General features: G+C 36.6%; 1 protein-coding gene across 1 annotated transcript in view; it reads right to left on the reverse strand.

Moving 5' to 3' along the window:
* LOC107739209 (rap guanine nucleotide exchange factor 6-like) overlaps nt 1-14,368 on the reverse strand; it is a 52,804-nt gene extending 38,436 nt beyond the window's left edge. Inside the window, exon 1 of the mRNA XM_016551231.1 lies at nt 13,794-14,368. Within this exon, the coding sequence (XP_016406717.1) occupies nt 13,794-13,898 (105 nt within the window). The 5' untranslated portion in view covers nt 13,899-14,368. The remainder of the gene's footprint in view (nt 1-13,793) is intronic.
* Between the last annotated feature and the right edge of the window lie 214 nt (nt 14,369-14,582).

Below are 14,582 nucleotides of genomic sequence, written 5' to 3' on the forward strand. Positions count from 1 at the left end.
TTTATACCCGTGTTGTACATTATGCTGTACGCCATGGATGAGCGCTTTGTAAAAATGAACGGATTGATTATTCAGCTGCGGGCACCATCTTCTGGCGAGATGCGGGAATTCATTCGGCGCGTGACTCTCACGGTGCATTATGGGCATTCTCTAGCCGTTGAGCGTGCACCAGTTGTACACTCGTTTTTGCAGTGCATTGTGGGATTGACTGAGTGCACTCGAGAACGTCCACTATGGTTTCGGACACCACTAAAAATGGCTGTTCCCTCAAATAGTGCCCTATTTAAGGGTATAGGGGGCGATTTCGGACACAGCCATGCAGTGTTGGGGAGGTGAAATAAAACCAATCCTGGACTCTGCATGGAGTTTGTTGTGAGTGACACAGGACTATAAGGGCATGTTTGGTCCAATTAAAATGAACTCTGGTGCAACTGAATCAGTGAATCAGTGTTCAGTTGAATCAGTGTGAACTCTGCCATCTGAACTTTGGCGTGCACCAAACAATCAGACCGAGATCAGTCCGCTTCCAAATTAACTCTGGTGCGCTCCGACTGATATATGAACGCACACAGACCAAAAACATCTAAACGAATCAAAAACAGGACGTGCTATCACAAGATGTGACCCAAAAAACGACAGAATACTCAAGCATACCTGGTTCTTCTCATTATATGAACGATGTTGCTCATTACAGTTCGGTACAAATCTAAACTTTATTAGTTTCCGACCTTGATAAGATCTGTTTCTGTCCAACACTGTGTGTGTTTGCTCTCTCTCGCTCTCAGTAATGTGAACTGGACACTTTAACATCTTTACTGCTACCCAGAATCACCTGAGAAACACATATGTTTACATACATTACAGTTGTCTGAAGCATCTACATAAGTTTCATAATTATTTATTTTATTATTGTTGTGTATATTGAGAATTAACATCCTCATGCCCTTAGTAATGTCTTGCACTGTTTTCCATGAATATTTATTTTTTTAATGTACCATTCCATCACTTGCTCAGCAATGGATGCTCTGCAGTGAATGGGTGCCGTCAGAATGAGAGTCCAAACAGCTGATAAAAACATCACAATAATCCACAAGTAACTCCAGTCCATCAGTTAACGTCCTCTAAAATGAAAAGCTGTGTGGTTGCAAAAAACAAAGCAAGAGATGTAATGCTAAATGTCTCCAAATCTGTTCCGATGAAGAAACAAACTCATCTACATCCTGAATGGGCTGAAGGTGAGGACATTTTCAGCACATTTTCATATTTGGGAGAACTATTCCTTTAAATACCTGTATAATCAAAATGATGTTTAGTTTGATTACTTCTTTTATATTTGCTTTTATATATATCTATCTGGTCCTGTGAGTTATCTGTGTATATATATACACACACACACAGAATGGCAGAATGATAGTAAAGCTCAAGTTGCACTTGAACTTGACAGAGAGAGAGAGAGAGATTAGAGAGATTTGTAATTTGTAAATTATATCTGAAACATGTTGAAACATGTGAAAGCATTGTTCGCTACTGAATGAACTGATTAAAGGATTGTACTAAATTAAAAGAAGATCATACAGTTGTGTTTTGGTGCTTAAACCAAATGTTGTAATTACATGTTATAATCCTGTTTTTGAATAACAATGGTTATGCATGTTTAGAAAGAAAATATGCACAACTAAAGAAAGCATGAGACCAGGTTTTAAAAGAATGACTGGCGTTACAAGTGTGATCAGTTGGGAGTTTTCAAAAAGTACCACTTAATTATGAAAAGAATGCCAACACGAATTGCAAAAGCTGTAATTTTGCTGCTGTTACTTTACTATGTGATCAGATGCACCAGTTTTGCCTGCTGGACCATAGGTCAAAAATCCCACATATGCACACTGAAAGCAGAAGTTGGACCAGTAAGAAAGCAACACCCTGTGACAGCACATTCAGCAGCATGAATGTAGCTGGATCAGAAGAATAATGAGTGAAAAAAGCGACGACGCTGCAGACGGAAGAAAAGTGCCGTGTGGCATGGAAAGTCAAGAGGGCAGGATCTGTGCCACGCTAAACCAAACGGAAAACACAAACCTTCCCGCTGCCATGGTGAAGATGGAAAGTTACACAATCTCTCTTCATCTGCAGACGTAACGGTGAAAACAACGACTCATGATACACAAATCTCTTATTCTGTTTCAGTCACGTGACTTTTCCTGCTCATCCGTCATATTTATGACCATCAGTATGGCAATATCTATAAGCATATATGTGATCTGTCTAGAGAAATGTGAGATCCAGCGAGAAGCACTTAAATTCAGCAAAGAACACACATGTCCCTGTGATTTAGTTTAATGCCAGATGAAACAGCGCTGATGATCTCAACAGTTCTGACAAACACGAGAAACACTGTGCCATGAACAATCCGTACAATTTATCATGGATTTACTGTAGAAGCACTAACTGCACCATGGTATTGAGGCAGAAATGTGTGATATTCATACAGAATTGTATTAATGTAGACGTGTTAAATGTAGTAACTGAGTAATGGTTGTTAATGAGCCATAGCATTTGTGCATTTGTATTTATACTAAATGTATTCAGGCTATTGTTTTCCATACAAACACCACAGAAACCGTATAGTTAGATTTTACTATGGTAGTGAGGTGCTGTGTGTGGTTTTACCTCTGGTTAACATGATCTAATTGTGTGGTTATAGATGACCAATGGTTTATTTTAATAAAAGATTCCTAACTCAAACAGTCAGAACATTTAAATTTTACTCTATAAATATGAGGTTGTTACAATTTTTACTAGGGATGCTCCTAAATAAACCTGCTGCTGTCTGTCATTAATGTTTATTTATGCATTGAAGACTAACCAGTGTTATTTTAAAGTTAAACCGATTATTCCGTTACTGTGGTATTTCTGTACCTGAATATTACTGTTATACCTACCTGAAAAACTTAAAGCACAGTTAATTTTAGTTGTATCTTGTCATTGTTTTTGTTTGTGCCATTGCTTGTCATTAATCTATTCTTATTTTATTACTGACTGTTTACATGTCTTTTTTAGTTAAAATAAATTCAATTCAGAGTTTGAAATCAAAGTTATTTTTAAGTATCTTCCTCACAATATAAATATGAATCAACAACATTATAAATTGTAAAACACAAATACACTGGGTGACAAAACATTTAGGTTGGATGATTGTAGTTAAAAAATATGTCTAAAAAAATACCCGAACTCCCTTCTCAAATAAAAAAAAATCCTCCCTATAAGAGCCACCTAAATGTGGAATTCCCCCCATTTTCCAAAACGAAATTCAGGCCCTGATTTAGTACTCTGTTAAAACAATAGTTACATTACATTACATATATTACATAATTACTGTACAAATTTTACAAAAATATAAAAATACAACAAAGGCAACATCTATAGTATTACTTTATTTGAAAAAAGGTTAACGGTGATCCGAGAGCTTACATATCAGTTATATAAAGCTTGAAGCATCAGAATTGGGATCGGGATCGGGATTACCATGATAAGAAATCGGTACTCGGTATCGGCTGCAAAAATCCTGATCAGAGCATCCCATACTTTACAGATATCACTGTTTTTGTTAATGAACATAAATGTACATCTGCATCGTGCCATCAAAGTCAGGGAACACAAACCTGTTTCATGATTTGAAACAATATCTCCACATTAACTGTCTGGTTTCTACAACTTTCACTCAGGAGAAGAATTCTGCCTTTAAACTAGTGGTCGACCGATATGGGGTTTTTAATGGCCGATGCCGAAATTGAGAAATCAATCTGGAGTGCGTTTCCCAAAAGCAACTATGGTCGCAAGTTCCGTCGTTACCAATAGAGTTCAATGGAACGAACCACCATAGTTAGCTAACGATGCTTTTGGGAAACGCACCCCTGGCTGATTGGCCGATATGAGGCCGATATAATACATGTAATTACAGTAAATAAGAGACATGCAGAAAATTGGTGAAACTAAATGAACATTTATTATGCATATTTATTAAAACCTAAAAAAATTTAAACAATTGAGGTAACATTTAGTGCAGCCTTTTCTTTTCTTTTCTTTTGCTGAAACAGCTACAAAAAATATATATATATATACAGTATATATATATACAGAGGTAACACTTAAATTAACAAGGTTTAGTGCAGCCTTTCTAACCTTCATAATTAATGAACAAATATTCATAAATTAATGTCACAAATAGTATGTGTAATTCCGTGTATTCTGTGTATTGCCTCTTAATGGATACGTTCATTTCTGAACCTACTATATTTTTATTTCATTAAAATAGTCAGACTGTGTCGTCACCGATAGGCTCGTGGGCAGCACGTCGACATGTAGCGCCATTGCGCTTCGGGTGTCCCGTGTTCGAGTCCCAGCTCGTGGACCTTTCCCGATCCCATCCCCCCTCTCTCTCCCACTTCGCTTCCTGTCTCACTACTATCCTATCAATAAAAGGCAAAAACGTCAAAAATAAATCTTAAAAAAAAAAAAGTCAGACTGCGGGTGTGTCGACGCACTGTCAGAGAGAACAGACAGCGAGAAAGAGCAACTGGTATCAGTGTGTATCAATAATGCACAAAATGAGTACTGAAACGATTTCAAATATTTCAGTATCTGTATGCATCAAAAAATCTATATTTTTGACAATGCAGATGCTACAGAGCCATGGGCCACAGGAACAGCACTAGTGCGCTGAATGACATGGGAAACAGAACATGCAAATCACACACTCCTAACGTGCTCTGACTTGTCGCAGTATGCTCCCACTGCAGCACTAAACCATCAGTCCAATGGTCATGCCCGGGCAGATCACCATGACATGATGCATGCCTTCTATACTGTCTGCAGTGGTGTAGTTTAAGATGTTAGGATCGATCCTGTCTCAATCAGAGAAAGCGCTTGTGCAAAACATCTGCTGGCATTAATATCGATGGTTTTGTGATGCAATACATATAATTCATGTCACAACATAGAGTAAAAACTGGTTGTGAAACCCACTGAACATTAGTGCTGTGCAGCGGTGCACGTGTCACTTGAAAGCAGGGCACAGTAAAGCGATTCTTGTTTTCTGCACACTGAAAAAAAAAAGAAACTACCGTATTTTTTTAATAAGTCCCACCTGATTAGGGGTGGGCGAAATGACAAAATATGACACAATTTTTTTTCAGGAATATCACGATTTTATCACGATTCTTTGTCATGTTGGTTTTGCTATTTTGCAAGTTGTCTGAGCAGTACAACCAAACTAATTTCCCTATTTTAAAAACAAAGCCTTACAAGGTAACAACATATAAAATAAAAAAGAATGGCAGATATTTAGGCCAAAGTGAGTCATTATTTTATCTTTGTTATTCAAAAAATAAAAACAAAGATACACAGTGCTTTATTTTTCAGGTACAGTAGGTGTATTTATCAGTAGCATTCAATAAACTGAATTAAATATAAAAAATAAAACACTATATACATCAATTATACATTGATTTTTATTAAAGAAAGTTCTTCAGTCAAGAGCAGTGAATGATTTATCTCGTTGTGTTTTATTGTTTATTAACATTAAAGGGATAGTTCACCAAAAAATGAGAATTCTGTCATCATTTACTCACTCTCAAGTTGTCTCTAAACCTGAATGAGTTTCTTTCTTCTGTTCCACAGAAATGTTAGTTTGAAGAATGTGGGCAACCAAACAGTTCCTGGTCTCCAGTGACTTCCATAGTATTTTATTTCCTACTATCAAAGTCAATGGGGACCAGCAACTGTTTGGTTACCCACATTCTTCAAACTATATTCTTTTGTGTTCAGCACAAGAAAGAAATTAATACAGGTTTGGGATAACATGTGAGTGAGTAAATTTTTGGGTGAACTCTCCCTTTAATGACAATCGGTAGCATGTTTAGTACTATTAGTTTGCTGTCGCTTTAAGACCTGCACGCATCTAATATACAGGCACACACCTTGTGTGTTTTTGACAGTATTAGCACAATCAAATGTGAAAGATAACTTAGTCCTGTAATCAGGCACTGTTTGACGGGCTTTTTAGTGTGCGCGCGCTTCAGCTGTACACGCTCAGAAACAGCGCATGTCAGAACAGCACGCGAATTAAATGTTTAACCGGCAAGGCTTTAAAGCACATACAAATAAATCAAACTAGATAAATCAAATAAATCAAATTACAGATGCACGCCAACTGTCAGGGGTGTTTAATGCGCCTCTGTTTCATTCACACAGATTCTGCAGCACAACAGTTGGTTCAGTACTGATTAAAGAGCTGGTTCAGTTCTGTGTTCAGTTTTATCTCACACTCATCACATCGCACTGAGAAAAGCCATCTCAAAATAAGAGTCTTTGCATATCGAGACAGCTTGATGCTTCCTTACTGACCTGCAGAACATCATATGATATGAATATTCACTAGTTTTTGAAAGAATTGCAGCATCATTACTCCAGTCTACAGTGTCACACGATCCTTCAGAAATCATTGTAATATGCTGATTTGCTGCTCAAGAAACATTTCTGATTATTATCAATGTTGAAAACAGCTGCTTCATATTTTTGTTGAAACCACAATACATTTTATTTTTCAGGATTCTTTGATGAATAAAGTTCAAAAGTACAGCATTTATTTGAAATAGAGATCTTTTGTAACATTACAAATGTCTTTGCAGATACTGCTTCCTGTGATTGACGATCAGTGATCGGCTCCAAAAATCCTGATCGGAGCACCCTTAAAGGTAAGTGATTTTAAACAAAAACTATTTTATTCACAACATTATCTCTCTTAAAACACCTTCTAGTGTTACAATATTCAAAACAGAGTTAGATCAAGTTTTACTCTGTGCAAACCAAACTATCACTTTAATGTAATAATATGTTTGGGGGTTTATGGAGTTTGATTACCCTAGGTATTTTCTAGGAGGTAGTTAATGGAAAACTGGTGAATGGTTCATAAGGACTCCACGATGTATCAAAAAGGTCTGTTAAAAAGAGCCGCTCACATTCCCAGCATGCCTCAAGATCAAAACCATGCAAAACTAACATACCAGGTTTGACCTCATTCTCTGCCCTCTCATGTTGGTTTTGTCCTGTACCAGCACAGCTTATGGACATACACGAAGTACTGGCATTGTAGTTCAACATGGAGTCAGTTTACAGCCTCAATCTGAGGTGCAACACAGCGCTGGATCTGCACTAAATCTGAGCACACTGAACACCCTGAGACACTGGGGCTGCACGATTTAGAGACAAAATATAATTGAGATTTTTCTGATAAAAAAAATTGTGATTGCGATTTTAAAAAATAAACATAAATAAAACATAAATAAAAATCTGCTTTCCTGTGCTTGTTTGTAGGACTTGTTTACAAAAATGTTGTGATTATATATAAATATGACTATAAAATGATAATAATAATAATAATAATAATATAATTATACTACTATTATTATTATTATTTGTAACAACAACAATAATAATAAATCATTACAATATATTATTATTATTATTATTATTAAATATATTATTAATAATAATAATAATAAATAAAACTGGAAATGAATAAATAAAATCTAAAAAAGGAATATTAATATTGTAATATCTTACTGTAATAAAAATTATATAATGTAAAATGACATGACACATGACAAGCAGCTGAATGAGTTTGACTCATGGCTTTTCTGTCACATCAGGAAGTGATTCAGTGTTTTCTTGTGCTAAAAGGCCTGAAACACACACACAATGTGTGGATCAACAATAACCTAGCACACAACAAACAACCTGCTCGTGTATGATATGAGGGACAAATTAATGCCTACAGTTTTAATACATTTTTGCACTTAATTCACAGGTGTATTTATTGAATATTTGTTAGTTACTCTATTAAAGTGTGAATATAAGAAATGTCATATTCACATTCTGTGTCAACGTACAACGGTCCTGAAATTCAGCACTGGATAATGGACATTAATCACTCAGTTTAGTCCATGGGTGACATTTAGTAAATGAATAAATCAAATCAGTATCTTTCTGTCAGACTGCATGGCTTTACTGAATTCTCCCCAGTCCACCTGCTTGGAGAACTGGTTAAGACCCCCTAAGGCTGACCTAGTAAAGCAGAAGTGTCTGATAACCATCCAGCTACAGAAATGAACACAGAAGATCAGATCGACTCGGTGATGTTCTGCACTCAGTGAAGACGCACTGCTGCAATTAAAAATAAAGCATGTGCCGGTTTCGTGAGGTCAGGAGCTCCACGGGTGTGGGTCGCTCAAACAGAAAGACTAATGGGCTGATGGGGTTTCTGTGCGTCCCCGCTGAGCGCGAGAGGACAAACTGACAGTCTTCAGTCTCTTACACCAGGGGTTCTCAAAGTGGGCTTCGAAATAATTTTAGGGCCCTTTGATCCCACGATGCAGAAAATGCGGATGGAATCACAGAATCCAGTCATAAAAATGGAATTTACCATATATTGCAGGATGTCTCAGTTTGGGCGACTACACACACACTGAAGCACGCACGATACTTTGAGGACAATAAAACAGAATCTGAGCAAAAATACACCAGATTTAATAGGGATCTAATGATGTACCCTGGTTAAAAATCGATTAAAATATGTGACAATTGAAGTCGGTTGAGATGTTAACAAATCGTGATACAGTTGGTGGTGGGGGTTTATATGAATGTGTCCCTGAGGGGAACTGACTGTCTTCAGAAAACTTTAGATGGTTTTTCTTTTCATCTTGTCTCTGTATAATGAATATTAAAGCAGTGTTTATAAGCGCAGCGGTAACCAAGGAAATGTTGTATCGCTGCTGTTCCATAAGCGCCACCTGCTGCATGAGACGCAAATTCACTCTCTGACAGCAGGTGGCGCTTATGGAACAGCAGCGATTTTATTAAGCATTTTATGCTTTTTATTTGTATTATTAATTTATTTATTTGATTTGGGGTTGTTTTAAAATTTCATTTTTTTGATATTTGACATAAAAGATATTTCAATTTCACAAAGAAATGTGCAGCATTTTGTCTGAGAAATAATAACAGGACACTTTTTCATTTATAATTTGTTTTAAATCTCATTATGTTAAAAAAAGTGAGAGAATAACTTCTGTTAACCTTTTAATAAATTGTTAAATTATATAAGTTTTGTGATTTCAATTAATTAGACATGCTTTTGATTAATATTACTTAATTTAACCATAAAAACCAGTCCAGAGTCCAGAAAAATTTAAATATAAAAAAGTGTAAACCAGACAAATTAAAACGTAAATTCCAATGGCATCTAAAGCCCAGTTCACACTACATGATTTGAGACAGATTTTGGCACGATCTGCTTGATGTAGCAGGGCTCCAGACTAATATTTGAGATCAGTGCCACTAAGTTCTACAGATGGTGGCGCCAGGAACAGATTTGGTAGCACTGGGGGTTTGTGGGAGTATTAAAATATAGATCATTTAATCATAAAATTATTATTGCTTTGTAAGTGCAGTTACTAATAATATTTCATGTTCATTTCTTGTTTATTTTTCTTTTGTTTATTGTTTATACAGATTTGACAGTAAAGCACAAAGCTTGAGTTAAGATGCATACAAAATTTACTTTTATTAACAACAGTAACAGGTGCAAAATCACATTTTTATATAAAAAAATGTATATATTCCACTCTTATTAAATGTACCATTATTCTTCTAGTATATGGAACTGACCAACTTCAGTGATTATGTGTGATTTAGTAGCAAATTGAAGAAAAGTTTGTTTTTCAAGGCACTTTGTGACTTTTCTTACTTCATACACAAAAAAGTGTACAATTCTGACAAAATCTGATTTCTTGATGATTTGATATTTTATAATAGTGATTTTATAATTTCAAAATATAGAGGAAAAAGTAGAAATGAATTGGATCATTTTAGAGCTTTAAAGTGCTGGAAATAGTTGAAAGTCATTGAAAAGTGCTTGAATTTCTCTCTCAAAAGGTTGTACAAACCCTGAAATGAATGATGTAATGCATTGGACTATTTCTACCACAACACCATGGTTACAGTTAGCGTTACCGCTTCTGGTTTCCTGACGTATGTCAGCGCTGTTTATAACAGAGAATTCTGTGCAGAATTAGAATGATTCTCACTGGATCTCGCAGAACTGTCGCATAATCATAACCTACAAAAAAATTGTGTAGTCTGACTCTGAACCACCCTTAAGAGTACAAACTATAGTAAGCATATGCTTAATCACTGTTATAATTATGAGAAAAATAAAAATACAAAAAATCATGCTGATTTTGTAATACAATGTTATGAACTGGCAATCTGGCAATTAAAGGTGCACTCAGTAATTTTTTTTATAAATTAAAAACATTTTACACATGCAAAAGTATTATCGAGAAATACTGTCCAGCATTTGTGAACAAACACGTAAACACAAACTTGCTTTAAACTGAATGGAGTGAATCCACGTGAGCCATCTACGCTATTAAAATGTTCACAAGCAAAATCAGTTCAAACGTACACTCACAATAACGTTACAGGTCCTCTGTTGTTTCTAAATATCTGCACAAAACTCCTTAAGCTATAAGAAAGCACATAAGAGTAAATTATCACCGAGGGTTTCCTGACCATAAAGGGTTTTGTGCCACTGACCGCTGGATTTTGAGGATTTTATTAGTGCCACAACGTGTGTTTTGAGTCTGTACTGTCTTCAGCAGTTCACCACATCTGAGCACACCATCAAACTCCCATCAGGCAAAGCAGCCTGAGGGACAAAGCGGGCGGCATAATGCTATGGAAATTAAGACTAGGATTATTTGTTTTGCTCTTACGTAATACTACACACCCATCTGGAAGCTCAGTATCAGAGCAATGAGAGTTGGTGCAGTTTGTGTTTGTTAGTCTGATCAGCAGCTTTCACTGCACTCAGACAATCGGAAAGAAAGCGCCCACACCTGCAGCGCTGTACGCTACCTGTAAACACACACGGCAGAAAGCTCTCAATGAAGCACAGATGACCAATCCTAAACCAGCTTCTCTTGGTTTCTTACACTCACTTCCCAAAATGGCACGGAAGTGACCTGCTTTATCAAACTCGACAACAAGGGTGGCACAGTTTTGGGCCAGCTGCCCTTTTATTGCCACTAAAAACCTCTTTTTGCGCATTGCAAACGCAAACCTTCAATTTTCTGTTACGCATTCTGTAGTTGCAAATCCTGCTAATATGTCACCAAGAGCATGATATCTAGTTGGTTAACACAGATGAGGTTTGGTTGAAATTACAAAAATGAATTGCGATGGCCAGCGTATTAAGGATACGCTGAAAACTACATACCAATGTTTGCACCCTTTTAGATAATTTCCAGCTTTTTATAAAGAAAAACTATTATTTGAATTCACAAAAATGTTGAAAATAAAACATTTTATGAAAAAGATTTATTTCTAGCAAAAAAGTGGATCATCCATGGTTTCTGCAGGTTTAATGAAGGTAAATTTAAGATTTTTTAAACACCTTTTAAGACCAAGTAAAGAAAATTTAATAAATAAATTGAAGGGATCACAATATGTCAATATAGTCTCTAAACGTAAATGTCCAGAGAGCACATAATGAGTTGTATTAGTAACACTTCAAATTTAGAAAATACAACTTCCAACAGATCTCCACTACTTTCTTATACATCTTACTAAAAGAAAAAGCTTAAGGCTTGAATGGCTCTGATCCCATCCAACTGAATACAGAAATAACTTTTACTCTACCTTCTGATCACACTGCAAAAAAAAAGTGATGTTATTCATCAGTATTTTTGTTTCTTTTTCAGTGCAAATGTCTAAAGATTCTTAAATCAACTTACACTTCCTTGAGAAGCAAAATGACTTAAAGGGGTCATATGATGCTTTTTTAAAGATCATTATTTTGTGTATTTGGTGTAACAGAATATGTTGACATGCTTTAATGTTCAAAAAACACATTATTTTTTAAATACTGTACATTATTGTAGGTCCTCTATGCCCCGCCTCTCTCAAACGCTTCGTTTTCTACAAAGTCCCTCCTTCCGACAAGCGCAGTCTGCTCTGATTGGCCAGCTGACCCAGTGCATTGTGATTGGCCGAACACCGCAAGCACTTGTCGGAAATGTAACGCCCCTTACCATAATCGCGAGCTTCATCGAGCTTCAATCGCGTGACAGACACAGTGATGAAGCTGGTATGTGTTTGCAGTACACAAGCCACGGTTAAGACAGCTGACTCCACTGTGATGTGACACTGTCTCTCTCTCTCTCTCTCACACACACACACACACACACACACACACACACAACGCGTTACTCTGCGCTGCTCCGAGGAATAAGAGTCTTATCTAGCAAAACCATCGCTCATTTTCTAAAAAAAATTTAAATATATATACTTTTTAACCACAAATGCTCGTCCTACGCCAAAGAACTTTTATACAACTATACATGATTTATTGTAGCTCACCACCATCTGTAATGCTTTATGGAATAAATATTATGTAAACGTTTACCTTCTCTCTGAGTCTTTCTGATAGAATTTTTTATTCTGGAAGTGTTCTTTAAAATTATTTAAGATTTAAAAAAAAAAGTATTGCTTTCTGATTAACTGATTAAAATGAAATGAGTTTTCACTCCCCACTGACAGATATTTGTTCTTGTTTAAAGCATAAACTCACTTAATTTTGTTCAACTTCTCAGAAAACAAGACTTCATATTTTCAGTTTGCATCTCAAGTTGTATCTTGATTTAAGGATGTTTAGATATTTGTATTAGAAAACAAGACAATAATACTGAGGAAGATATTCATTTATTGCAGAGCATGCAACTGCCACGACTTAATAAACTTAAGACTTTCTGCTCTGATTTAAGACATTTTTAAGGACTGAATTTGTGGAAGGGCGTATTAAGACTTTGTAAGACCCACAGAAACCCTGTCATCATTCTGCAGTGAACTATTGGCTGGACGAAAATAAATCTTATTGTTGAGCTCTGTAATAAAACAAACCTTTGTACTTCGAACTGATATTTGAGCAGTCTTAGGCCAAACTTACGACAGGCTTTTAATACAATGATTTTAATACAATGACCCAGATTTACTTTAAATCAAGTAGACAAATTGCTAATGCTGCTGTTGTGTAGTGTTGCTCAGCTTTGATCCAGATGTGTGAATCACATCGCACTAGACAGAGGTCATGGCACACTGTCATTCAGTCTGGCCCGCCAATGCCAGCATATAAACTATCTGAGTAGGGTTATTTAGACCGTGAGGCCCAGAAATGCTAGTCGATGTCTAGTCAGTCAGCTCACTAGGATTTGAGACACAGCCCGCGCCTCGAGTGTCCGACTGCACCGCTGGAATGCAGTAAAGTTTCATTGATTTCTGTCATTAATAAACGACTTGAGACGTGAAACATAGAACTTCTTTCAAATGTTCACACTTTGAGCTAATGTGTACTGATCAAGTACTGCAGTTTTACTCTGCTCACTGAGAACAAGTCTGTGGAGTAGCTGAACATCTGTCATCGTACAACATAAATAAACTCACATAGAATACAAAAACACCACTTAGAGACCCCAAACAAATAAATAAAACAGCTACAGTCAAATATATGAAGTCAATCATCGAGCACGAGACACGTTAGTTCATGAATCTTTGTAACGATCTACTGAATTGAGTCCTGAATCGAAACTAATAAGCTATTTAGCGCAAGTTATTGACATTCTAAAGTGGTGTTTTTACTCATATCTGTTGTGATAAAGTATTTCTGTGGGTGTTTTTACCTCAGCAGTTCGTCGTGTCGGAGGAGTTTTCAGCACTTTCTTCAGCGATAAATCCACTGAGGAATTCATATTAAACTCTCTGATTTCAGGAAATAAAAACTTCATATATTCACGTGTGTCGATAAAATAAAGTAAAATGTAAAACTGAAATCAAATGAAATAAAAATGTCATCACGAACCCCTTGAAGAGTCTGGGAAGTCTGGCATTGATTTGAGTTAGCTTCAGTTAGCATGTGAAGTAAACTGTTGAAAGTGCTGTTGAAGTGAAGCGCGAATCAGAAACAGCCAAAGTTCACAAAAAACAATCCTTCATTCCTGGGAAATTTCTCCTTTCTTGACGGTAAAACATCATAAATAATCAGAGGTTCATATGATCCTCCGAACACAAGCGTCCAGCAACAGCCCATGACTGAGTTCAGCCCCGAGCCGCCACAACAACATCCATATGACCAGCTGCTGCTGCCACTGGAGACCAGTGCGTACTAAACTACACTCATCAGACAGATGTGAGACCAGTGCGTACTAAACTACACTGATCAGATAGTTGTGAGACTAGTGCATCCTAAACTACACGGATCAGATAGATGCATACTACACTATGCTAATCTTTGAAGGACACGAGATCAGTGCATATCATAGACTGTATAAAAACATGGACGTAGTGTCCGTGACGTCACCCGTAGGTTTCTGAAGAGCGGTTTTGAAGCTCAAAGTGGGCGGAGCCGACCATCGCAATCTTGGCAGCGCGTCACTCCCGGATAATCGAAAATGGGCAAAGAGGTGGGAGCT

This window comes from Sinocyclocheilus rhinocerous, unplaced genomic scaffold (genome assembly GCF_001515625.1).
Source record: "Sinocyclocheilus rhinocerous isolate Xijiao unplaced genomic scaffold, SAMN03320098_v1.1 scaffold1847, whole genome shotgun sequence".
Lineage (NCBI taxonomy): Eukaryota > Metazoa > Chordata > Actinopteri > Cypriniformes > Cyprinidae > Sinocyclocheilus > Sinocyclocheilus rhinocerous.